Source organism: Odocoileus virginianus, chromosome 7 (genome assembly GCF_023699985.2).
Source record: "Odocoileus virginianus isolate 20LAN1187 ecotype Illinois chromosome 7, Ovbor_1.2, whole genome shotgun sequence".
Lineage (NCBI taxonomy): Eukaryota > Metazoa > Chordata > Mammalia > Artiodactyla > Cervidae > Odocoileus > Odocoileus virginianus.
This window is the reverse complement of record NC_069680.1, coordinates 78,943,046-78,969,788: the sequence shown is the minus strand read 5'-3', so window position 1 is coordinate 78,969,788 and position 26,743 is coordinate 78,943,046. Positions and strand designations below refer to the sequence as shown.

The window sequence follows — 26,743 nt, the reverse complement described above, 5'->3', positions numbered from 1 at the left end:
TACCATGGTTCAAAAGCATCAATTCTTTGCCACTCAGCTTTCTTTATAGTCCAACTCTCACATTCATACATGACTACTGGAAAAAACATAGCTTTGAGTAGACAGACCTTTGTTGGTGAAGTAATGTCTCTGCTTTTTAATATGGTATCTAGGTTGCTCATAACTTTTCTTCCAAGGAGCAAGCGTCTTTTAATTTCATGGCTGCAGTCACCACCTGCAGTGATTTTGGAGCCCCCAAAAAGAAAGTCTGTCACTATTCCCACTGTTTCCCCATCTATTTGCCAAGAAGTGATGGGACCAGATGCCATGATCTTAGTTTTCTCAATGTTGAGTTTTAAGCCAACTTTTTGACTCTCCTCTTTCACTTTCATGAAGAGGCTCTTTAGTTCTTCTTCACTTTCTGCCATGAGGGTGGTGCCATCTGCATATCTGAGGTTATTGATATTTCTCCCAGCAATCTTGATTCCAGCTTGTGCCTCATCTAGCCCAACATTTCTCATGATGTACTTCTGCATATAAGATAAATAAGCAGGGTGGCAATATACAGCCTTAACGTACTCCTTTCCCTATTTTGAAGCAATCCATTGTTCTACGTCCAGTTCAAACTGTTGCTTCCTGACCTGCATACAGATTTCTCAAGAGGCAGATCATGTGGTCTGGTATTCCCATCTTTCAGAATTTTCCACAGTTTGTTGTGGTCCATACAGTCAAAGGCTTTGGTGTAGTCAATAAAACAGAAGTAGATGTTGAGTTCCCCAAACTTGGACAAGAATATTTGCTGTTCACAAATGCATATGTCTCTGTTAATGAGATCATTTTGTGTAATTCATGTTTGTATGGTAGTTACTGGTTACACTAATTTTACAGTGAATTTTTCAAGTAAGACTGCTTTTTTAAAAGTTGAATATTTATCATTTACTTTACCTAGTTTATGATTCTAATTTCATATCACAGAGAGGAAGCTAAAGGACAATATGTTGACTATAACTTAGCAACATAGTCAATATGTTGACTAGATAGTTGCACAATATATTTGTGAACAGTAAAACACTGTTAAATTTTGATTATAATATCTGTGTTAGCATGTCTTATTAAGTTGTCTTATTAAGGATTTTTGATCTTTTAATATTTTTGCAATGAATCAAGAATGAAGCAGATTATTATTTCATTACAGATCAGGAAATATACAGAGCCAATAATCTACCTGCTTATTTTTTATAATATACTATTTTCATAACAAAGCAAAGGAATTGCATTTAATGATTCTCCTTCATTCACTTTTTACTCAAGTCATTCAACATATGATTGTTGTTGGTAGGTGGAGGAGACATGATACAAAGATGAATATGATTTGGTTCTTTTCCTCTGGAGGGTCTAGCTGCATCAAGGGAGAGAAACTGATGAATATATGTGATTGAATTCACAATAAAGAACACTGGGGATGCAAAAAAGCAGTTTGAGCTAAGAGCACCTGGGAAGACTTAGCAAAGTTGGTACAATATGAGCCTTGAAATTAGGGACACTGAAATGCTAGTCCTTAGGAGAAACTTCAAGTACTTTGAGGTAGCAATAGCTTTCAGGGAAGAAAGAGAAAATATGAGGCAAGTATTGGAAAATGAAGAAGAGGTGAGGTAGGCTTTCCAGGTCAGGTAAGGAGTGGGGACTGTACCAGTGCAATAGGGTCCTTTCACTGACTTTGAAAAGCAGAGTAACATGAGTAGATTTGCATTTTGGAAATCCATCATGATAGAAATAAGAGAGAGGAAGTAGTGTGTGTCACCTATTAGAAAATGACTGTGGTGATTCAGAAGAAATCTGATTGGATCAGGCCCCTTGGATGAAGTTTGTAGTGCAGAGGTTATGAGAAATCCTTGAGATAGAAGTGTCTCCTATAGGAGATGAAGGAGCCTCACAGCCTAGAATTTCTTCCAGGTTTCTAGCCTGGGTGACTCACCAGACAACATTTTCCTCACCGAGATATTACTAGTACAGTCTCAAAAGGTGATTGGAGAGGAAAGGTCAAGTTTAAATTTAGACCCATTTGCCGTTTATTTGCTTTTTGACACATTCCTTATGAAGTGTGCACACACACAGAAAGCTTTAGGAAATACGGCATTGAGAGTTAATTTGCCTGAACGGAATCTCATAGAATGGCCAGAATTGCCTAGGCAAACATACAAGCTAAGAGAAGTGAGTTCAACACAAATCCCTAAAGAAAACCCACATATAAAAGTTCAGCAAGGTGAAAAGATTTAGTTAAAAAGAGGCTGACAAAATTTAGAAAAGAGTCAAGAAAGACTGAATGCATTGAAGTTAAGGAAAGGGGGATTTTTGAGGAAAAGGGAGTTTTGGTCAGTGATGTGAAATTTTACTTTAGATAAGGATTTTTTAAAAAAAATTGTTTAGTGGTGGAAAGCAGAGCATTCACATCTGTGGCTAGGAGAGCACCTGGAAAGTGAACAGTCTGGGAGAGACTTAAGCATATGTATAGGCTGCTGGGGAGGAGACAGTGGAGAAGGAGCTGAAAATGCAATCCTGAGCAAGGCATCGGCTGGAGTGTAGTCTTGACATCAGGTCACAGGTAGAGCAGTGAACCTCAGAACTCCTTCCTCTGAAAAGGGGAATAGAGCTGAATGTGAAACCAGATGCACAAGTCCTGGCCACATGAGAGCAGGCAGTTGGAGGGAGAGACATCGGATACTCCTGTTTGCTCTGAAGTACAAGGGATGGTCATTTGCTGATCTTCAGCTGGTGGAGTCGGGACTTGGGGGCAGAGAAAGTTTGAAATTACTACCATGAGAAGAGGGAGTGGGATCCAGCTGAAGACGTGCCAGGTCTGGCTGAGTTTTGAAACTCAGCATGAAATGATTGCTCATGTCTGTTATTAACAGTAGCCATGTGGCTGGTAGGTGACTTCTTTGACTGAACATGTGTCATTTGTATGTGTGTTTTTCTAGCTCTTAATTTGCCTACTAATGTGGAAGATGTTTGTCCAAATATACCATCTTTGGAGAAGCTCATGGAAGAAATTGTGGACTTGGCTGAGTCCGGTATTCGCTACACTCAGATGCCACACGTAATGGAAGTTATCCTGCCCATGCTTTGTAGCTACATGTCTCGTTGGTGGGAGCATGGACCTGAGAATAATCCAGGAAGGGCTGAGATGTGCTGTACAGCTCTGAACTCAGAGCACATGAACACACTACTGGGCAATATCCTGAAAATCATATATAATAACTTGGGTATTGATGAGGGAGCCTGGATGAAGAGGTTAGCAGGTAAGACTGAGAAGGAATGTGCCATTTACATTTTGTTTTCGGAAAGGTTCGAAGTACAGAAGACTAGAATCTTCCTCTCTCAGTCTTGATTAATATTTGCTTCTGTACTCAAACAATATTCTTGATTATTTCTTTCATGCTGTTCGCTGTTCTTAAAAAGAAAAACAAAACTAGATTTAATCAGACATTGTGTAACTTTCCATATAGTTAGTACATTTAAGTGAGTAAACATTTTCTTAATTTGACCAATCTTGTGAAGATTAATCTTGCTAAGATTAATTATAACACAGCAATCAAAATTGATGATCTGTAGACAGAGACAAAAATAAAACTGGATTTTGAACTCATCCACTTTTAGTAATCTGTCTTTGCAGGAGTTAGGGAGAATTGCACTATTTATATTGAGTAATTGGAACAATTTGAGTGACCAGGCACTAGAGAATGGTTAAATAGGTTGTGTATATCCATATTCCAAAATATTATGCTTTCTTTAAATGTTAGGATTTCAATACTTTATGACTTAGAGAATATTCAGAATATCATGGAGGATTAAAAGAAGAGTTTTAAAAACTTGCATTCGGAAGTATACATACGAAGTTGTTTATTGACAGAATTCTCACCCAAATACACCAATGTCTTCTTAGTTTGGATAGGGTGATTTTGGTTCATTTTTAACATTTCTCTTTTATGCATTTCCCCAATGCACCTGTGTTACACTTACAGGGAAAAAATTCATTTTAAAAAAGGCTTAAAAAACAAACTTATCGTTACCAAATGGGAAAGGTTGCCGGGGTTGGGGGGGAAGGAATAAATTAGGAGTTTGGGATTAATGTGTATACACTACTATATATAAAATAGACAGTCAATAAGTACCTACTATGTAGCAGAGGGAACTCTACAGTATTCTGTAGTAACCTATATGGGAAAGGAGTCTGAAAAAGAATGGATATATGTATATGTATAGATGAATCACTTTGCTGTACACCTGAAACTAATACAACATTGTAAATCAATTATACTCCAATATAAGATAAAAATTAAATTTAAAAAATGGCCTAATCAAGCTTACAACTGTTGTTAACAGCTTCAACTATTACTAAATAAAAAGGCAGTATTATATGTAATCTAACTCTTCCTTTGGAACAAAGATGAAGACAGTTAAAGTGTAATGGCATAGTGGTTATATAGTAGTAGGTATGTGATCTCATAGAATTATTCAGTGTGTATCTCTTCTTTAAAAAAAAAAAAGAGGGGCCAGGGGACTTTTTCCATTTGGGGAATTTTCTTCTTTGTGGGAAAGTAATTGATTTCCAAAGTGAATGAATGTCTTTTTTTAAAATTCTCAGTTAGCTACCAATTTCTTTTTTGAAAACAAGGAAGCACATCAAATTCAATTCAGTAATCATTTTTGAGCAGCAGCTATGTAATTAGGTTTGGGACTAGAAAGGGGGCTGAGGCATGAGCTGAATTCTGAAGGAAGCCGTGTGCTGGAGGAGAGGGAGGCTTAATCATGCTACAATTGTAATGACCATCTAATCCTCGTTTAATGAATGTTTATGCAGAATGGAATATTAATGTCTGTCTTCAAACAGTGTTTTCCCAGCCTATTATAAATAAAGTGAAACCTCAGCTCTTGAAAACTCATTTCTTGCCATTAATGGAGAAGCTCAAGAAAAAGGCAGCGATGGTGGTATCAGAAGAGGACCATCTGAAATCTGAGGCCAGGGGAGATATGTCTGAAGCTGAACTTCTCATCCTAGATGAGTTCACCACACTGGCCAGAGATCTCTATGCCTTCTATCCACTCCTGATTAGATTTGTGGACTATAACAGGTAGACCAGCAGTTCCGAATTTTTTTGGCACCAGGGACTGGTTTCATAGGAAATAATTTTTCGATGGACCTGGGGTTGGGTTGAGGGTGATAGTTTTGGGATGATTTGAGCATATTACATTTATTGTGTACTTTATTTCTGTTATTATTGCATAGTGATATATAATGAAATAATTATGCAGCTCACCATGATGCAGAATCACTGGGAGCCTTGAGTTTGTGTTTCTGCAAATAAGGGGTACTTCCCTGGTGGCTCCATGGTGAAGAATCTGCCTGCTAATGCAGAAGACATCGATTTGATCCATGAGTCGGGAAGATCCCTTAGAGAAGGAAATGGCAACTCACTGTAGTATTCTTGCCTGGGAAATCCCATGGACAGAGGAGCCTGGTGGGCTACTGTCCATGGGGTTGCAGAAGAGTCAGACACGACTTAGTGACTAAACAACAACAGCATAAAAGGAGTACACAACAGAGATCTCTCACATGTGCAGTTTACAGTAGAGTTCTAATGCCACTGATGCTATGACAGGAGGCAGAGCTCAGGCGATAATGAGAGTGATGGGGAGCAGCTGTAAATACAGATGAATCTTTGCTCGCTTGCTTGCAGCTCACCTCCTTCTTTGCAGCCTGGTTCCTAACAGGCCATGGATTGGTAACAGTCCATGGATTGCAGACCCCTGAGGTAGAATGCTCAAAAGTGATTTAATGTCTCTAATTCAGTCATAACGTTATTGGGTTCATATGTCCCAGTGGAATTGCTTCATTCACTACTAGCAATGAGATTTTGCGTGAGGATGACATTACCAGATGTTTGTAGATAAGTGAATTTCGCCAAGCAAAAATTACAATTGGAGATCCCGTTCTGGAGCAGTCCACCTCTCACATGTGAAGGCTAGCAGTTTGTCGGTTACAATGTTTACATTATTTTAAACGTTACAACTGTTCACTGATTCATTTATGAGCTCTGTGGGCAAGCGCGATTGCCCTCAGTTTACTTGGTTTTGAACTTAACTTTGGGAGGTGATTTTTTTTTTTTTTTGATTTTTTCTTTTTTTATTAACTTGAAGAAGTAACTGAGGTACCACTTTATTATGATCCAGGGCAAAGTGGCTGAAAGAGCCTAACCAAGAAGCAGAAGATCTTTTCCGCATGGTTGCTGAGGTGTTTATCTACTGGTCAAAATCCCATGTAAGTAGGAAAATATTGACAGTGCTTATATGTTAAGGACTTTCAAAATTTAATCAATTTTCCAACCCCCTTAGTTAATACTGATCACAGTTTCTCAAGCTTGTCTCATATGTATCATTAAACTGGTGAGGAGAGAGACAAGGTTTCCCTGGGGAGTTTGAGGCAGTATAAGCCTTCTGTTGAGTTTTGTAATTATTCTTCAGTCACAGAGATTTTTAATTGCCCTGAGTATTTATTATAAGCAGTAGGTTTTCAGATGAATGCCCAATGATACTTTTAAGAATAAGAAAAAATCTCAATATGTGCTTTTGAATTCCATGAATATATTTAAAACACAAATCTTTTCAGTTCAGTTCAGTTCAGTCGCTCAGTTGTGTCCAACTCTGCAACCCCATGGACTGCAGCACGCCAGGCCTCCCTGTCCATCACCAACTCCCAGAGCTAACTCAAACCTATGTCCATGGAGTCGGTGATACCATCCAACCATCTCATCCTCTGTTGTCCCCTTCTCCTCCTGCCTTCAGTCTTTCCCAGCATCAGGGTCTTTTCCAGTGAGTCAGTTCTTTGCATCAGGTAGCCAGAGTATTGGAGTTTCAGTTTCAGCATCAGTCCTTCCAGTGAATATTCAGGACTGATTTCCTTTAGGATGGACTGGTTGGATCTCCTGGTAGTCCAAGGGACTCTCAAGAGTCTTCTCCAACTCCATAGTTCAAAAGCATTAATTCTTTGGCACTCAGCTTTTTTTTATAGTCCAACTCACATCCATACATAACTAGTGGAAAAACCATAGCTTGGACTAGATGGACCTTTGTTAGCAAAGTAATGTCTCTGATTTTTAATTTGCTGTCTAGGTTGGTCACAGTTTTTTTTTTTTTTTTCCCAAGGAACAAGCGTCTTTTAATTTCATGGCTGCAGTCACCACCTGCAGTGATTTTGGAGCCCCCCAAAATAAAGTCTCATTGTTTGTTTCCCCATATATATCCTAACCCAAATTTTTAAAGGTGAAACTATATAAGTATCCATAATATTAACAGTAAAATTAGAATGTTAATATGAGCTGGATGAAAATTGAGACTTAGTCTATTCTCTGTCCTCAATAGAAATCTTTTATTACTTATCAATTATTAATATATGTAGATGCTTACTATGAAGCTGTTTTGTTCAGGTTTTGCTTCCTTAAAAAAGAAGGACATACAGTTATATTGTTAGCCTCTCTATTAAAACTCTGTGGTATCTGTTCTTATTCCATATTTGCTTTAACTACTACCACTGCTTAAACATTTGACTTTGCTGGTGTTTTTATGTTCCTAAATTTAAAGTGAATAAAATAACGTTAGGGTACATGAAAAAGTACTTAAAATATCTGACAGAAAGTTGTGTTATAGGTGTGCTTGCCCTTAGTAATTCTGTGTTTATTCCAAAAGCAGTACATATGCTTTTCATCAAGTAGTTGGAGTTCGAGTATTCATTTTATTCCCTGGTGGCTGTATGACTTGTTTACTTAAATTTCCTAAATCTTAGTTTTCCCATCTTTAAAGCACTCATAGTTCTATCTTAGTTCCCAGAATTGTTGTTCCCAGCCAGGCACCCTCACTGGATATTCAGCAACTACTTGTTTCCTTTCTTTATGTCTTATATATTAAATTACTGCTTATCTTGGTAGAAACTTTGGGGTCCTGTGTAATTTCTAATTATTTGAACTTCTTATCTCTGTGGTTTTAATTGAAACTTCCTTTGGAACTTCTCAGAATTTCAAAAGGGAGGAGCAGAACTTCGTGGTGCAGAATGAAATCAACAATATGTCTTTCCTTATTATGGACACCAAGTCAAAGATGTCCAAGGTATGCTCTATAATCTGTTTTATGTTCTAGGAAATGTTTGAATATAATGTTCATTTGTTGAATAGGTTGATATTTTTTAGATCTTGAAGGTTTATACCTGGCATTTGATAGGTTTGATAATATTGTTTACTGACTAAACACACACCCACACAGGTTTAAGGATACCTAGGACTTGTAATCAGGTGTGGTAAGATATATAGACATGGAAATGACTATCAGAGGGGAAGAAGATTTTATTCACAGTCCCCTGGAAGCAGAAGGGTCAGTCATGAGGCAGAGGGAGGAAGGGGAGAATGTGAACAAGAACCTTTATTATGGTTTCTGTGGGAAGGAGCAGGCAAGGTAGGATAAGAAGGTTTAGAATTGGATGGTTTGAGTAATTTCAGTGGGCTCTGGGATTTTGGGACTGTTCCTAATTGTTTGGTGCCTGGTCCTTGGTGATACAGCAGGTGGACTAAGGTTCAGGTAAAGGAGGTGATTGGAGGACAAGGACTCTGGATTGACTGGTTTGTCTGTGAAAGATGTGCTTACAGGCAAGTAATTTTGTATCTCTAGGAATTGACTAGCTCTGGGAGGAGGAATCAAAGATCAGCAAGGCCCAAGGTGTCAAAGCATCAGAATAAATAAGGCATGCTTAATAGACATACACATTCACAAAATTGCCAGTCAGTATGATATACATATAAATTAGTCAGTGATATGTATTCATCAAGGGTAGATATATGTATGTATATACACCTCAAAATAAGTAGCTGCATTGTTTAAGAAAGAACCACATGATAAATTCCAAATTTTCATACATGAAATGGAAATTTTTGTTTTCTCTATCACTCAAATTGGGGACTGGCATGTGTGCATAGTTGCTCAGTCATGTCTAACTCTGCAGAGGACCTTTCAAAACACTGAAAAACATATGCTTTTATTGTTTGCATTACCACTAAATAAGAAGATGAATATATTACATGGGATAGCACACAAGGTATGCTAGTGAATAGTCAAAGATGCAAAATAGTATGGCACTCTAGCCAAGGAAATCAGTCTCTACCAACTCAAGAAATTACTGAAGAGAGATGCCTTGGGAGAAGAGAGATGATACCCCACTGAACCCCAATAGTTCATTTGATTTGTTTTGTTAATGATCACTGGGAAAATAAAACAGCATCACCCAATACTCTAGTCTTATTTAGAGTTGTAATTACATGTATTTGACATGACTAGACATGAACTTGAAGCTAATGGTAGCTGAAGCTTGACAGCTCTAGTTGTCTGACTGCTATGGATTATTATTTTGTGTGTCTGTGTTACTGAAACTCTCATAAAAGATGATAAATTTTCTTTTCTCTGGGAAGACAATAAGCCTGAAGAGTAAGGAGTTGCTCCTTTGGAAGATGCTATACTAAGAGTATACATTTCACAGGGGTATTTTGAATTGAAAACTGTTAGTGAATTACTTTGCTTTGTCATTATGTTGTCAGTTTAGACCAGTGTTAACAGAGGCATAGAGAGAGGCCATAAGAAGTCAGGGATTCTTCAATATTGGCAAATCAGTCAATGTGATACACCACATAACAAAGTGAAACATAAAAACCACATGATTATCTCAATAGATACATTGAAATCCTTTGATAAAATTCAACATCCATTTATGATTTAAAAAAAACCCTTTAGAAAGCAGGCATAGAAGAAACATACCTCAACATAATAATAGCCATATATGATAAACCCACAGCAAACATTATCCTCAGTGATGAAAAATTGAAAGCATTTCCCCTCAAGTCAGGAACAAGACAATGATGCTCATTCTCACCACTACCATTCAACATAGTTTTGGAAATTTTAGCCACAGCAATCAGAGAAGAAAAAGAAATAAAAGGAATCCAGATTGGAAAAGAAGAAGTAAAACTCTCCCTGTTTACAGATGACATGATCCTCTACATAGAAAACCCTAAAGACTCCAGCAGAAGATTTGAACTGTGGTGTTGGAGAAGACTCTTGAGAGTCCCTTGGGCTGCAGGGAGATCCAACCAGTCCATCCTAAAGGAGATCAGTCTTGGGTGTTCATTGGAAGGACTGATGTTGAAGCTGAAACTCCAATATTTTGACCTTCTGATGCAAAGAGCAGACTCATTTGAAAAGACCCTGATGCTGGGAAAGATTGAGGGCAGGAGGAGAAGGGGATGACAGAGGATGAGATGGTTGGATGACATCACCGACTCAGTGGACATGGATTTGGGTAGACTCCGGGAGTTGGTGATGGACAGGGAGGCCTGGCATGCTGAGGTTCATGGGGTCTCAAAGAGTCGGACACAACTGAGCAACTGAACTGAACTGAATCAATGAATATAGTAAAGTTTCAGGATATAAAATTAGCATACAGAAGTCCCTTGCATTCTTATATACTAACAGTGAGAAAACAGAGAAATTAAGGAAACAATTCCATTAAATGAAAAGAATAAAATACTTAGGAATAAATCTACCTAAAGAAACAAAAGACCTATATATAGAAAACTATAAAACACTGATGAAAGAAATCAAAGAGGACACAAATAGATGGAGAAATATACCATGTGCATGGATCAGAAGAATCAATATAGTGAAAACGAGTATACTATCCAAAGCAATCTATAGATTCAATGCAACCCCTGTCAAGCTACCAAAAGTAGTTCTCAGAGAACTAGAACAAATAATTTCACAATTTGTATGGAAATACAAAAAAGTCTCGAATAGCCAAAGCAGTCTTGAGAAAGAAGAATGGAACCGGAGGAATCAACCTGCCTAACTTCAGGCTATACTACAAAGCCACAGTCATCAAGACAGTGTGGTACTGGCACAATGACAGAAACATTGATCAATGGAACAAAACAGAAAGCCCAGAGATAAATCCACGCACCTATGGACACCTTATTTTTGACAAAGGAGGCAAGAATATACGATGGAGAAAAGACAAACTCTTTAACAAGTGGTGCTGAGAAAACTGGTCAACCGCTTGTAAAAGAATGAAACTAATATACTTTCTAACACCATACACAAAAATAAACCCAAAATGGATTAAAGATCTAAATGTAAGGCCAGAAACTATAAGACTCCTAGAGGAAAACATAGGCAAAACACTCTCTGACGTAAATCATAGCAGGATCCTCTATGACCCACCTCCCAGAGTAATGGGAATAAAAGCAAAAATAAACAAATGGACCTAATGAAACTTAAAAGCTTTTGCACAACGAAGGAAACTATAAGCAAGGTGAAAAGACAACCTTCAGAATGGGATAAAATAATAGCAAATGAAGCAACTGACAAAAGAATTAATCTCAAAAATATACAAGCAACTCCTGCAGCTCAATTCCAGAAAAATAATCAACCCAGTCAGAAAATGGGCCTAAGAATTAAACAGACATTTCTCCAAAGAAGACATACAGATGGCTAACAAACACATGAAAAGATGGTCAACATCATTCATTATCAGAGAAATGCAAATCAAAACCACAATGAGGTACCATCTCATGCTGGTCAGAATGGCTGCTATCAAAATGTCTACAAACTATAAATGCTGGAGAGGGTGTGGGAAAAAAAGGAACCCTCTAACTCTGTTGGTGGGGATGTAAAACTAGTACAGCCACTATGGAAAACAGAGTGGAGTTTCCTTAAAAAACTGGAAATAGAACTGCCATATGACCCAGCAATCCCACTGCTGGGCATACACACTGAGGAAACCAGAATTGAAAGAGACACATGTACCCCAATGTTCATCACACCACTGTTTACAATAGCCAGGACATAGGAAGCAACCTAGATGTCCATCGGCAGACGAATGGATAAGAACACTGTGGTACATATACACAGTGGAATATTACTCAGCTATTAAAAAGAATATGCATTTGAATCAGTTCTAATGAAGTGGATGAAACTAGAGCCTATTATACAGAGAAAGAAAAAACACTAATATAGTATATTGATCCATATATGTGGAATTTAGAAAGATGGTAACAATAACCCTATATGTGAGACAGCAAAAGAGACACAGATGTATAGAACAGACTTTTGGACTCTGTGGGAGAAGGTATACACAGTGGAATATTACTCAGCTATTAAAAAGAATATGCATTTGAATCAGTTCTAATGAAGTGGATGAAACTAGAGCCTATTATACAGAGAAAGAAAAAACACTAATATAGTATATTGATCCATATATGTGGAATTTAGAAAGATGGTAACAATAACCCTATATGTGAGACAGCAAAAGAGACACAGATGTATAGAACAGACTTTTGGACTCTGTGGGAGAAGGCGAGGGTGGGATGATTTGAGAGAATAGCATTGAAACATGTATATTATCATATGTGAAATAGATCGCCAGGAACTCCTTCTGAACAGAGATTGAGACCAAATACAAACACCAACCAAGAAACAAATTGTCACATATCAAGTCTTGAGCTAGTCCCTCAAGCAGGGATAATCACTATGTGTATGGCATACCATTTCTAAAATTAGAAGAAGATTGTAAGTTGGCCAGCAGACCAATATGGAATAAGGTAATCTGGAATAGGGAAGCTCAGTTTGACCTAAAGCAAAATATCCTAGAGAGAGGCTAGTGTATAGATAATTGGCCATAATACTTAGGTAGTTCTTGTTTTCTTATTTTTTGAGGAATCTACATGCAGTTCCACAGTGGTTGAACCAATTTGCATTCCCACTAATAGTGCACAAGGGTTCCCTTTCTTCAACTTTGTCGCCAAAACTTGTATCTTTTGTCTTTTTGATGTATAGTCTCACTTTTGTACTTCATATATCTAAAAATGTTTAAATCATCTATGATTTTGTTTGTTTCTACTTTGGGAGAGTTGTAGGCCTTTTCATTGGGAGAATACTAAAAAATTTTTCCTTTTTTCTTGGTCCTCTATTAAATTTTAGATCATTTTAGGTGAAATTGTTGGAGCTATATTTGTGGTGTGTGTGAAAGAAAGATAGAAATTCACACACAGAGATTTATTTAAGATAGAATTTGTTTGTCCTACTTTCCTCCTTAACTATGCTGTTGACGGAAATAATAAACAATCTAATAATAGGAATAAACAGGAATTTTATCAGAACCAAACAGAACTGTAACCTGGGAGACACAGATTCAAGAAGCACTTGTCAGAGTTGTGTTCTGCCATACTGCAAAATGCAGGAGACTAATAAAGGCAAACACCAGAAAATTACTTAAATTGTTTGTCAAGAATTATGATTGGAGCTGGCAAGAAGTAAGTGTGCTTGTTAAGTAAGGATTGATTGGGGTCTGAAATAGTTGCATAGTTACCAGAGGAGGTCTTGAGACTATAAGGTTATAGCTGGAAGCTGCTAGCAGATCTTGTTTTGAGGGTGGCTGGTGGTGTCCTTGAGTCTGGTACAGTTCAGAAAATTCATGTTCTCAGTAATGCAGGATCGTGTCTCCAATCACATTCAGTGGCCACTGAGCTCCATTTTGGATGCCTGAACGATTGTTACTCTATTTTAATTTTTTAAATGTATTATTTTCTTTAATGGTTAAAGCAGCTATGCAATGAGTGTTTGACGGGCCACAAAACAAGCTGTTCTGGTTAACGTAAAATTTCAGTTAAATTATGTATGACTTAAGAATGACTTCCCCAGATCTCAATATCTGAAATTTTCTTCCATCAGTGCCTACATATTGACCACGTTATTGTGTATTCATGTCTGATTCAAATGTTAGGTAATGGATTGAAAATAAAATATGCACATTCAGTAACTATAGCAGTTTGGGTTCAAATTATTGAACAGCTCCTATGAATCAGGCACAGTGCTTAGTTCTGTATACAGAAAGGAACAAAATAGGTTTGACCACTTCCCTAATGGAGCATCAAAGTCTGGGGAGGAAATGCACTGAACAAGAAAAACCAACACAGATATCCATGAGGATATTTGGTTTTGTGTATATTTAATTTCTTCATACCAACAGTGGACTGTTATTATCCATAAATGTTCAAAGATATATTAACTATTCTTTTCAGTTTACAGAGTTCCTGTGGTATAGAAAACAAGATTACATAATATTTTGAGCATAAGTAGAATTAATTTTTCTAATATTTCTCAAAATTGAACAATATAGAGTTGCCTTTAGTGTTGATTTAAATAATTTTTATTATAAGGTCACCTAAATATTTATAAATATCAAACCAAGTTTAAGTTCCATTTACTTATGCAGCCATAAAGCTGAAAGAGCTTTAAAATTTAAAAATCAAAGAAAATTTCAACACCAATAAAATGTAGGTTTTAATGTATTAATATTTAGTAATATTGTTTTTCTAAGACCAAATTACCAGTGTTGGATAGAAATATATTTGCATAATTTGTTTAATTTTTAGGATGGTGGTTCCTCATATGGGTTGATTATTTTAATCACTGTGGCTATGTTTCCTTTTAGCAAAGAGCTCATTCAAAACCACAAATTCATTATTTTTATAGATTAATGAATTTAGGAGTACAAATAATTATTCATTGTACTTTTTTATGAAACTTAGTGAGAATAATCTCTTACAAATTGGTACAGATAAAAGTGGGATCTATGCAATAAGTGGTCTTCCCAAGTGGCGTTAGTGATAAAGAATCTGCCTGCCAGTGCAAGAGACATAAGAGGCATGGGTCTGGTCCCTGGACCAGGAAGATCCCTGGAGTAGGAAATGGCAGCCCACTCTAGCGTTCTTGCCTAGGGAATCCCCGTGGACAGAGGAGCCTGGTGGGCTATAGTCTGTAGGGTCGCAAAGACTTGGACACGACCGAAGCTATAAGTACATCTCTTTGGAAAGTGAATATGATTCTTTTTACTATGGTTCAGATTTAATAGATTATATATGTGTATATCAATATATGCTATATATGTAATGATATGATACATGATATAATATATATGATATTATTAACATATCATAACTGTCACTACATGATTTAAGTTGTTTCAAAACTTTTGCTATGCGAAAAACTTCTTTCAGTGTCATGTTGTGATATATTTTGCCTTCTTTGGGGGAAGACAAATCGTTTGTATATTAAATTATTTTCTGTTTTTTTCTCAGCTCAAAACTGTTGTACTATATCATTATCATAAGAGTATCTTTAATGTTTGATTTTTTGCTACAAAGAAATTTAGCATATACGAACAAAGGTATATGGGACAGTTGTTTTAATTTTAGTCTTCAAATGTACCCTCTAAATAGAAAAAAGGATCCTCACTACCCAGGGAAAAGTAGACTCTATAATTTGAGGTAACCCTGGCACAGGCATGGTTTCAACAGAATTACAAGGGAACTCTGAAGTATCATGGCTGTGCTCAGCTGTAAGCAAGTCATTCAGAGATAATCCTAAATATTTAAGTAACACTGATTAGTATATTATTAATATGTCTCCTTTCTGTTAGATGGGGATTAAGGCCTTAGAGAGACAAGTGTTCAGTCTATGTAAAATGCAAATAAGTGTTTGAGAGTTTTATATATGTTGTGTGTGTGTGCAACAAAGCAAGCATTTGTCAAAGCAAAAACCATTTATTCTTACATTTTTTTCCCCTTAAGCATTGATAATTATATAACATACAGTATCTGAAAATAACCATGAATTTTTCATACATCTATATGCCTCTCTAAAATTACAATGTGCAGTTTCCTTCTGAAATTATATAGAAGAAATTCCCTGTTGGTCCAGTGGTTAGGACTTCACGCTTCCACTGGCGGGGGCTTAGGTTGAATCTCTTGTCAGGGAACTAATATTCTTCAAGTCACATGGTGTGGCCAGACTAAAAACAAAAACAAACCAACAAAATAATAACCCTTTCTTGTTTTTTAAAAAATAATTATATAGAAATGCCTACTGGGGAATTATAGTGACTTGAGAATCTGAAAGTAGGACTTAAAATCAGCAAGAGATGCTGAAAAGGAAAGAGAAGAGGTATTCTCAGTAGGATTTTCAAAAACAGGGACCAGCAGAAAATGAGGAAGATGAAAACCACAGTCAGTTAGAAAAGGCTCATGAATCCTGAGACAAGAAATTGTTGCAGATTCCATTGTCTGTCTTTGTTCCATAGGCAGCTGTTTCTGATCAGGAAAGGAAGAAAATGAAGCGCAAAGGGGACCGATATTCCATGCAGACCTCTCTTATTGTGGCCGCTCTGAAGCGGTTACTGCCCATTGGGTTGAACATCTGTGCCCCTGGGGACCAGGAGCTCATTGCTCTGGCCAAAAATCGCTTTAGTCTGGTAAGGCTCCTGTTGCTCCCATTGGGAAAGATCATTTGACCTCCAGCCCCTCAAGTGTTTGGATTCCTTTGTCTCACTCTTCTGTGTCAATGTTTCTTTTCATTGAAGGCTTTATTAACCAGTTTTTCTATATAGGCCCTAGGACTCAGATACAGAGATGGCCTAATATTTTTTTGGAGGCTGTTTTTATTTCTAAATTATGTTAATAACCTCAAGGGTATATTCACACACCAAATGGAAAGATGGCAACAAGTCACTAGCAGTGGGGGAAGAAATGGATTTCATATAAACTCCTGTATCAAATTTGTGATGAGAGGCATCTGCAGATTTATGATGGGTATTTTTTCATAAATGCATAATGTGTTAGGTCAGATGCATAATGTGTTATGCTGATCATGGGTGGATACGATGTTGACTTTTAAATCAGTTTTTCTCCTTTGTGAGCATCAAGATTGAAGTTCTCAAGATTTCTTGATGGCCTCCAACTTTCCTCTATGGCTACACATGGAGAATGCAGTGTTTTGAAAATAGGCATGCTGTGTTATATACATGTGAAATAAAAGGTGCATTCTCCCTCCCGCACTGAGGAGCCTCTCTGTACCTCCACAGTTTGAGACCCTCTTGTGAGCAGGTTGAGGGGAGGCTGTGGCCACGGGGCTGCAGGGATGCAGGCCTCTTGGCTGTTGTTTCGTATTTGCTTCTCAGGCTTGGCTCCTCATGATTACTGGATATCTGTAGATGTTATTGGCTAAAATGACTTCACGGAGATTTTAGAGACCTAAGATTTTAGAGACCTTACTGGAGACCTCCTTATGTTGGAACCTAAGGGAATATGCCTCTGTTCTACTTCTTGTGACCTGGAAATTCAGTTGCATTAAATCTAGTGAACTTTCAGTGAAGTTCAGTTAGGCGGTTGTCTTGTTTCAAGTCCCAGCAATATCAAAGAATTAACTGAGCGATAATCCCCCAGATTTATGGCATGTATTAAATCCTATAAATATGTTTGTTCAGACATAGACTATTTCAAAAGAAGTTGGAGTTATTTCTATTGACTTGTGACCATGGATGCATTATAAGACTTCTTTTAGGTAACATTTATTTCTTGACAGAAAGACACTGAGGATGAAGTTCGAGATATAATCCGCAGTAATATTCACTTACAAGGCAAGGTAAGCCCAATATTATTCAAAAGGACACTTAGCACCTATAAACTATATAGTTAATCTCTCTTTAGAAGAAATACTCTAAATAGTTACTTTAACCAGTAAGATAGTGAAAATATATCATCTTAATCATTCATTATTCTGCTTGCAAATCCTTTGAATTAATGTCTCTCAAAATAACAAAAGATGTATTTCTAAAGTAGATCACCAGAGACTGTCAAACTTTGTAAAAAAAAAAAAAAAAAAAAAGGATGGCACCAGTTGAAATAAAAGTTGGGAATTTCCTTCATACAGCTGAATTTGAGGACTTTTGTGACACAGAGACAGTTGTCTATGAAAATTTGATGTTTTACACCTAGTTCTCAGCAATGAAATATTTATTTAAGAGTCATTAGCACATAGGAGATAGTAAGAATTACTGTAATAGGACAGCCAGTGTACATTTAGAAGAGAAACATGAATGGAAATCATTATAGCATCTAGTTTTTAACTGTGGGTAAAATGTTTGCTCTAAGCAGTTTTTGTAGTCAAAGTATTTACCATTATTTGGAAATGCTTTCATAGTAGTGGATAAACTATTCATTTGTTTACTGGACCAGTTATTTAATATGAGAAGTCTTGCAGTTTGTTATTTTGACTCAATTATTTGCTTCTATTCAGATGTCCCTTCTGAGGATTTTTTAAATTATGAAAATGTCCAAATGTCAAAAAGTATTGATTATAGTATAATGTATCCCTTTCTGGGTATTAAAATGTTTCTTTCCAAAGATCCAAGCCATATTCATTTTTTTAACACTTCAGAATATAATGTGATAAAGGTGTGACATGCTTTGCAATATTTGCAATGCACAGAAATTATTTAGGGCAGATTTCATGTGCACTTGTTTATGAACTCTGTCATTCATTTAATTTTAATTTTAACAGAGTAGGAGTTTAATTCCCATACAAGCTTGATGTCTTTGCAGATAAAAGCAAAAAGATTTTGAACATTATTCAAAATATTTATAAAGCCTCCAGCTGAACCTCTTATATGTGAATGTTTGAGGAGATCATGTGTCCCTGAAAGGATCTCAAGATTTCCAGGGAATTTGGGCCCATGCTTTGAGAACCATAGTCCCAAATAGAGACAGGAATTATTTAGTAACTCTTAAGTAGGTGTTTATACCACTCTCAGGAAACAGCAAATAAAAAGTTATGTTTTGGATAAGCAGGAGGAAATCCTTCCATTATATTCTAGAGGTTACTTATAGGAATACTTTGGACAATGTATGTTGTATATTGTGGTATCAGGAAGAAAAAGAAGAGCTGAGAAGGATGAATATGTATAATCAGTATTTCATCTCCCAATGAATAAAACCTGAAAGTAAAGACATAATGAATACTTACTCTTTGTGACATTTCGTTATAGAATTTTTATACTAAGGGTTGGGCCCTCATATATATGGATTTACAAACAATGAGTTCTTTTGTTCTCAGCTCCTTCTTGAACACATTGTCTTAAAATTGTAGGACTGGTAATCCTGGGGACAAGAGGGGGTAATTTTATATTTAAGAATGAAATCTGTACGTCCAATAGTCCTCAGATGAAAAAAAGTATATGAAGAAAAAGCATTTTGTTTTATCAAAGGACAAATAGGTGTTGACAAGTCATTCAGTGTACAAAGTTCTGCCTCCGACTAGATAAAAGTTATTTTTTTGAAACATTCAGGCTCTGCTTTCTCTGGCTAGGAGTTGTAAAGCTTTGGATGTTGTTGATCTAATTCTGCTTCATTATTCTCCATCTCCCATGTTGAAAGGAAATATTTAATGAGAGGAAAAATATGAAAGTATTGCTTTGCCTGTTTTTAATGACATAGTTATTCTAAATTATTTCTTTGAAGTGATCTATACCTGGAAAGATGCTTATATTTGTCAGTTTCTATAGTTTAAAATAATCTTTCTTAAAAACCTTCAGAATTCCCTTATATCTTTAACTCAAGTAAATTGACAGTATTAAAAAGTAGAGTCTATAGATTACTTTATCAGAATATGATTCGATATGCCTTCATTGATTTATATTCATTGGTATCTTAGTTTCAGTGAGTCTGGGCTCTGTTGTTGAGTCCTTTTATTTATAGGACTTTTATATTTATTGGATCACATTAAATGTGACCCTATATCATTGCCTCTAAAGTAAATATGTAAATCTTTCACTGATTCGAGTGAAAGGAAAAGAAAAAAATAAAAATAGCTTTTACCTGTTTCTTTCCCTGATGATCTCCAGTTCATCCTTAAATCCTAGCTGAAACTTCACTTGTTTAGAGAAATCTTCCCAACCACAACAGATTAGGTTAAGTCCCCAAGGTACCTTTTGTTTCTTCCTAGTAGCCCTGTACAATTGTAAACATTTATTTGATGTCTGTCTCTCTCACCAGATGATGTTTCATGAGTACAAGGTACTTCTGTCTTGATCTCTGCATCATATTTTCACCCTGTGCTGTGCTGGATACATAGCTGTAGATTGACTGTTCAGAAGTGGATGTTCCTCTCTTTCCTCTGTATTTTTTGAATGGTTTTCTTTTTTCTGCAGTTGGAGGATCCTGCTATTAGATGGCAAATGGCTCTTTACAAAGACTTACCCAACAGGACCGAAGACACTTCAGATCCTGAGAAGACAGTGGAAAGGGTCTTGGATATAGCAAATGTGCTTTTTCATCTTGAACAGGTTAGCTTTTGTGTTGATTCAGTCACATTTGCATTAACCTTGTAAGAATGTTTTCTTAAAGAACATGTGCTAACCTGTGAGCCAAAAAGCATACGTGTTCAGTATGTTCATTAAAAATAATCTGTGCCTTTGGATTGCTTAGTATCTAATCAACATTATTTCCAAGGTTATAATTTTTGTAATTATTGATAGATAATGTATTGAGGGAGATCAAGGCCTCTGTTTTACTGTCTTTTCCAAAATATTTCTAAAATTAAACAGATAATTAAGATTATATACTTAATTTTAAACCATTCTAACAAAAATTTCAGGAGTTACACTTGACTTCAACTGTTTTATACCTGTATTTTTCATTACTGCTCATAGCAACATGTTTGAGATACTGTCTTTCCCTGGTCTCATATTTGAATTTAAGGTCACTTGTTTAACCCTTCACTTTAATATTTTTGAGCTGATTTTTCTCAGGATCAGCAATACATTACATTTAGAGAAGAGCAATGCATTGATATTAAAATGATGTGAGAATAATGTTTTATATCATTTTTCTGTGGTTTTCTATTTTAAACTACAAAGCTTACTGTGTATCTTATTTTCTTATTTATTACCTTCACTCAAGAATTCCCAAACCAATGATATCTGAAATGTTATCAACTGGTGGATTATGTTTTTGTATAAGGAATCTCCTAGCTTACATAAAATATCTGCAACACAGAGACTTTCTCTGTTTCTCATGAGACCCATTCAACCAACTAACACCAGAGTGAAGGTGCTCAATGTAAACTCAAAAGTGTGCTGTCTCTGGGTCTCCATGAAAATACCTGCCCGACATGGAGGGGCAGTTATTTTACATTAAACATAAAATGATAAAATGCCCTGTATCATCTCAGGATATTGTTATCTGAATGTTTTGTAGAACACACTAGAATAGCAATAATAAATATATTTCTTTGATTTCTATTTTATCTCATGATCTCCTGTCTCTGCCCTAGCCAGTTGAATAACTAAGGATATCATCTAATGCAGTATCTGTTAATTTCGTTCTTGTTTGCTGCTGCCTTCTTGTTTACTAAAATGCAAATAACTTCTCGAAAGCCATGCAATTTATCACTATACCTGATGAAATTAAGCTAGTATACTCTTATGCCGTATGACTATCAATATGTATCTGCATTGTGTAACACTGTAATATTAATAATATAATATGATAATAAAATATTATTTAGGCAACTTAATGTTTCCCTAAATGTTTTCATGAAATATTAAATAAATATAAATAATCATATATCAGAAGATGACAGGATTTGAGGTAATGAAATGTTAAGTGATATGTAAGGGTATAGAGGATTCCCTGGTGGTCCAGTGGTTGAGACACTGTGCTTCCATTTGAGGGGGCACAGGTTCTATTCCTGGTTGGGGAGCCAGGATCCCACATGCCACGCAGCTTGACCAAAAATTTTTTAAAATATAAAAGTTAAAAGAAAGTCATAGAATTATATATCTGAAATGATACACATATTAAAGAAGATTGTGCTACATAGGCTTGTGCGTGCTAAGTCACTTCAGTTGTGTCTGACTCTTTGTGACCCTATGGACTGTAGCCTGCCAGGCTTCTCTGTCCTTGGGATTCTCCAGGCAAGAACACTGGAGTGGGTAGCCATTCCCTTCTCCAGGGGATCTACCTGACCCAGGGGTTGAACCTGCATCTCTTACCTCTCCTGCATTGGCAGGCAGGTTCTTTACCACTAGCGTCACCAGTTAAATGGCATTACTGTATCATGAGTTTTTAATTCTTCCTGGTTTTCTTATACATATCTAAGTTTCTTGAATGACTTTTAGATACTTAAATGAAGTTTATTGAACTCTAATTATGTTTTGTTATAGTCATATGTTATATATTCATAAATACATGTGACATGATGAATGATATCATTTGCACAGTAATGAGATTCATTTTACTGAGCAACTATTTATCCCATGAATATTTATTGTGTGCACTACCATATGACAGCCTTGTACTCTGCAGGTCCTAGGGGTTGAAATCTGTCACTCAACTCAAGTGACTGGTGCTCTAGTAGAGGGTACAGACACGTAGATAACTATGTAATGATTTAGATGTGCTATCATACGGAACGTACTGAAGAGAGAATAAAAGGAACCCAGACTTACTCTAGCTGTGATGAGGGTGATCCCTGTGTAAATCTTTAAGATGTGCGAATATCTAGGAAAAGGTAAGCAGGTCAGATTTTAATGGCCAAGTATTCTTCAAAATGTTAAGAATATGAGTGAAAGAACTCATGAATTATCAAAAACCAGAAAAGAGTGGGGAATATCTGTGTGCAGAATTCATTCCTGTAATCTCTCTATTCTTATGTTAATTTGTAAATCATAGAATAGTTTGCTAAGAATATTTTCACTTGCTAAACAATATTTTCACTTGCAAAAGTGGTGGATGCACAGGAAAGACTTAATTTATCTCAAATGTCAGTGACCTATGCAAGTGACTTTATACTGTACATCTGGTCATCTTTCTCAGAAGAGTGAGCTGTCTTCTTGGGATTTTCTAATATTCAAACACCAGGCAGGCAAGCTAACACATCAGCACAGCCAGACATTCAAGATGTGCAAGACACATCTTGTTGTTCACTTTTGGATCACAGATCTTACCAACGTCTAATTACTTCATTTATAGGAAAATTCACTATTTAAGGTCTTTCCTTTGGTAATAAAATGCTCTGCCAAATGGCAGCCTTCATGAGAGCAGAGACCTTTTCCAACACGTTCATCAGTGCTTAGGTACTTAATTATGTTTGTTGAGTGTTACCCATGTTGATCAGAATGCTTTGTTCTCGGTGAATAGCATTATCCTTGATTCTGTTTTCACCTACATTGTCTCAACAATGTTTTGTTTTGCTTAACATAACCGAGAAAAAAACTGAACTAACTGGATAATTATCAGAAAGTGTTTCTTGATCTTATAGAGGAAAGAGGATCACAGAAATAAGTACTTTCAAATTACACAAATTGCTTTGCTGTAATCCAAACATTCTAAATGTTTTCTTCAGGCATTATTATTACATTCATATTTTGTCTCTTTACTGCAAAGGATAATACCTTTAGTTTTACTTTTTTTTTTAGCTAACATAACATTTTTATTTCTTCCAGAAATCTACATGTATGCGCCGGAGATATTACAATCTGGGAAGTACAGTGTTCAATTGCCTAGAAATTACTAATGAATGTAGAATTCCATGTTGGGATTTTTTCTCTCTAATACTTATGATTAATCTCTTCCTTGAAATTCCAAATGCCATTAGCTAAACACATAGCTTGCTTGCATCATTTACTGCAACTTATAAATTCTCATTTGTCCCTATCTAACAAAATAATTACATAGTTTAACATTTTTGCAAAATTAAATTCTTTTACTCACTCCTACTAATGTGTTCACGAAGACTTGTCATTTTCTCTCCATCCTATTAAATATATTAAGAAACAGTAGACTTCATTAGAATTTTCTTTAACTGCCTCTATTTATATTTACTGTTGTAGGTCTTAGGATAAAATTAGTGCAAATGCATAAGCAAGGATAGGTTAATTTTTCTTTACTTACATTTTGGCACCATAACTGAATTTTTAAAAAGATGCAAAATTATTTCATATAGGATGGTTTCCTATTTCTTTGGTTTTTAAAAATGATACAGCTTCTTAAGTACACATTGTTGGGAAAATATGATGTTTTTTCTAAGGAAAATCCATAACATCTTAAACTATTTCAAATGTAGCATAGGGTAACTGGAAGATATTTTTGTAGTAGTTAGTTGTAAGATACTTTTGGAAAATTGAAAATCTACAAGTTTTTAGCTAAAAGGTACAGCTGTTTAATACTATGTTCCTGAAGATGTTTGGGGGGTTAAATATGTATGTCTCTGTCTTTCTGCTTCAGGTTGAGCATCCTCAGAGATCCAAAAAGGCCGTGTGGCACAAACTGCTCTCCAAGCAGAGGAAACGCGCTGTCGTTGCTTGCTTCCGAATGGCTCCTTTATATAATCTGCCGAGGTCAGGATTTCTTTAATATCGGTGATAAAGTTACTCTTCCTCTAAGAAGTGATAGGATGCTAGCATATACCTTAACATGGATGTAGTAGTCCAAGAGAAGGATGAAGGAGATTTATTGCCTCTTCTGTGTAATACTTAACTTCATTTTTCCTTGTTGGTTGTTCTCATTGGCCTGTAATGTCATTATTGGATAGATTTTATTTTTTTATTGAAGTATAGTGCTTTAGATGTACAGTAAAATGATTTATACATTTGTCTTTTCTTTTTCAGATTTTTTCCTGTGTAGGTTATGAGAGCATTGAGTAGATAGATACTGTGCTATACAGTAGGTCCTGCTGGTTGTCTGTTTTCTATATAATGGCATATATATGTTAACTTCAGGCTCCTCACTTATCCCTCCCCACTCATTCCCCTTTGGTAACTACAAGTTTGTTATCTGTCACTTTTAAATACTTAGGAGGATCTGCTCACATATTTGAGGCAGGATAGAGAAATAGCTTCCTCTGTAGCTCAGTTGATAAAGAAGCTGCCTGCAGTGCAGGGGACCCTGGTTCGATTCCTGGGTTGGGAAGTTCCTCTGGAGAAGGCATAGGCTACCCACTCCAGTATTCCTGGGCTTCCCTTGTGGCTCAGCTGGTAAAGAATCCACCTGCAGTGCGGGAGACCTGGGTTCCATCCCTGGGTTGAGAAGATCCCCTGGAGAAGAGAAAGGCTACCCACTCCAATATTCTGGCCTGGAGAATTCCATGGACTGTCTAGTCCATGGGGTTGCAAAGAGCTGGACACAACTAAGTGACTTTCACTTTCAGAGTAATCAGGAGCCAGTCTCTGGGGTCAGACTGCCTTGATTTGAATCCTGACCTCACAGCTTATGAGTGCATGAGTTTGGACAAGGTTCTTTCCTGACTTTGTTGTAGTTTTCTCAACTGTACCATAAGGTTTGCCTCATAGAGTTGTTTAGGTTATTTAATGGGTCGAGGTAGACAGAATGCTTAGAACTGAGCATGACACAATGTTAATCATTGTTTGTTACTTTTGTGATTATTTCATCTTTGGGAAAAAGAATTGATAGGGAACTAACTTAAGGGTATAATGCAAATATATTACCTGTCATGGTACCTCTTCAACTCACTTTATTGACTCAACATCCAGTTCCATCAAATAGCAGATTACAAGTTAGTTTCTACAATATAACAGAGTCTGCTATTCCACTTTCTCTGATGTAACATATTCAAAATTTTATTCCTTATTCCAGTGGTTCTCAGACCTGGTACTTGTAGGAAATGCACTCAGATTCACTTGAGGAATATCCAAGCCTGTTGAATCAGAATATCTGAGGGCTTAGCATGTGTACTGTGTAAAAGCTCCCCAGGGGGTTCTGATCTATCAGTAGAGTTGAGCTTCTCTCTAGAATTGATGGTGAGTTCTGGCCATTCCAGGTGCCTGGTCAGTTCTTCTCCCTGGATTTCAACGCCCTTCATAAACCTATCTCACTTTATGTCTCATGATCCCTTAGTCTAGCTTTGATACTGTTAATGTTGTAGCATTCCACTCTACAACGGCACCGTCTCATTTTAACACGTCTGGTATGTTCTTTTTTTTTTTTCCATTTATTTTTATTAGTTGGAGGCTAATTACTTTACATCATTGCAGTGGTTTTTGTCATACATTGAAATGAATTAGCCATGGATTTACATGTATTCCCCATCCCGGTCCCCCCTCCCACCTCCCTCTCCCCCTATCCCTCTGGGTCTTCCCAGTGCACCAAGTCCGAGCACTTGTCTCATGCACCCAACCTGGGCTGGCGATCTGTTTCACCCTAGATAATATACATGTTTCAATGCTGTTCTCTTGAAACATCCCACCCTCGCCTCCTCCCACAGAGTCCACAAGTCTTTTCTATACATCTGAGTCTCTTTTTCTGTTTTGCATATAGGGTTATCGTTACCATCTTTCTAAATTCCATATATATGTGTTAGTATACTGTAATGGTCTTTATCTTTCTGGCTTACTTCGCTCTGTATAATGGGCTCCAGTTTCATCCATCTCATTAGAACTGATTCAAATGAATTCTTTTTAATGGCTGAGTAATATTCCATGGTGTATATGTACCACAGCTTCCTCATCCATTCGTCTGCTGATGGGCATCTAGGTTGCTTCCATGTCCTGGCTATTATAAACAGTGCTGCGATGAACATTGGGGTGCACGTGTCTCTTTCAGTGGTATGTTCTTACGTTCCCTTATTGATGTGACTTTCTTAGGGGAACCTTAGCCATATATCGCATCAATTTCAAGATGAGTTTACTTATTCTTTTAGTCTTTACTGGTCTTCTTTAATTCATAGGCAACTATTTTCATCAGTATTTTAGGATTTAATCTTTGGATATATACTCCCATAAAGTTCCCTTAATATGTTTAGTTTTTTAATCCTCAGAGGCTAT

The 26,743-nt window shown here is 36.5% G+C and overlaps 1 protein-coding gene across 5 annotated transcripts in view; it reads left to right on the top strand.

Moving 5' to 3' along the window:
- Positions 1–26,743, top strand: part of RYR2 (ryanodine receptor 2) — an 803,099-nt gene that overhangs the window by 648,924 nt on the left and 127,432 nt on the right. For 4 of the 5 annotated variants that reach the window (XM_070471028.1, XM_070471029.1, XM_070471031.1 and 1 more), the window contains exons 64-71: positions 2,958–3,278; positions 4,871–5,111; positions 6,211–6,298; positions 8,047–8,139; positions 16,208–16,378; positions 17,488–17,547; positions 20,111–20,245; positions 24,189–24,301. In XM_070471028.1, the coding sequence (XP_070327129.1) occupies positions 2,958–3,278; positions 4,871–5,111; positions 6,211–6,298; positions 8,047–8,139; positions 16,208–16,378; positions 17,488–17,547; positions 20,111–20,245; positions 24,189–24,301 (1,222 nt within the window). Of the gene's footprint in view, positions 1–2,957; positions 3,279–4,870; positions 5,112–6,210; positions 6,299–8,046; positions 8,140–16,207; positions 16,379–17,487; positions 17,548–20,110; positions 20,246–23,407; positions 23,453–24,188; positions 24,302–26,743 lie in introns of all 5 variants that reach the window. The other variant, XM_070471032.1, reaches the window with a different exon arrangement.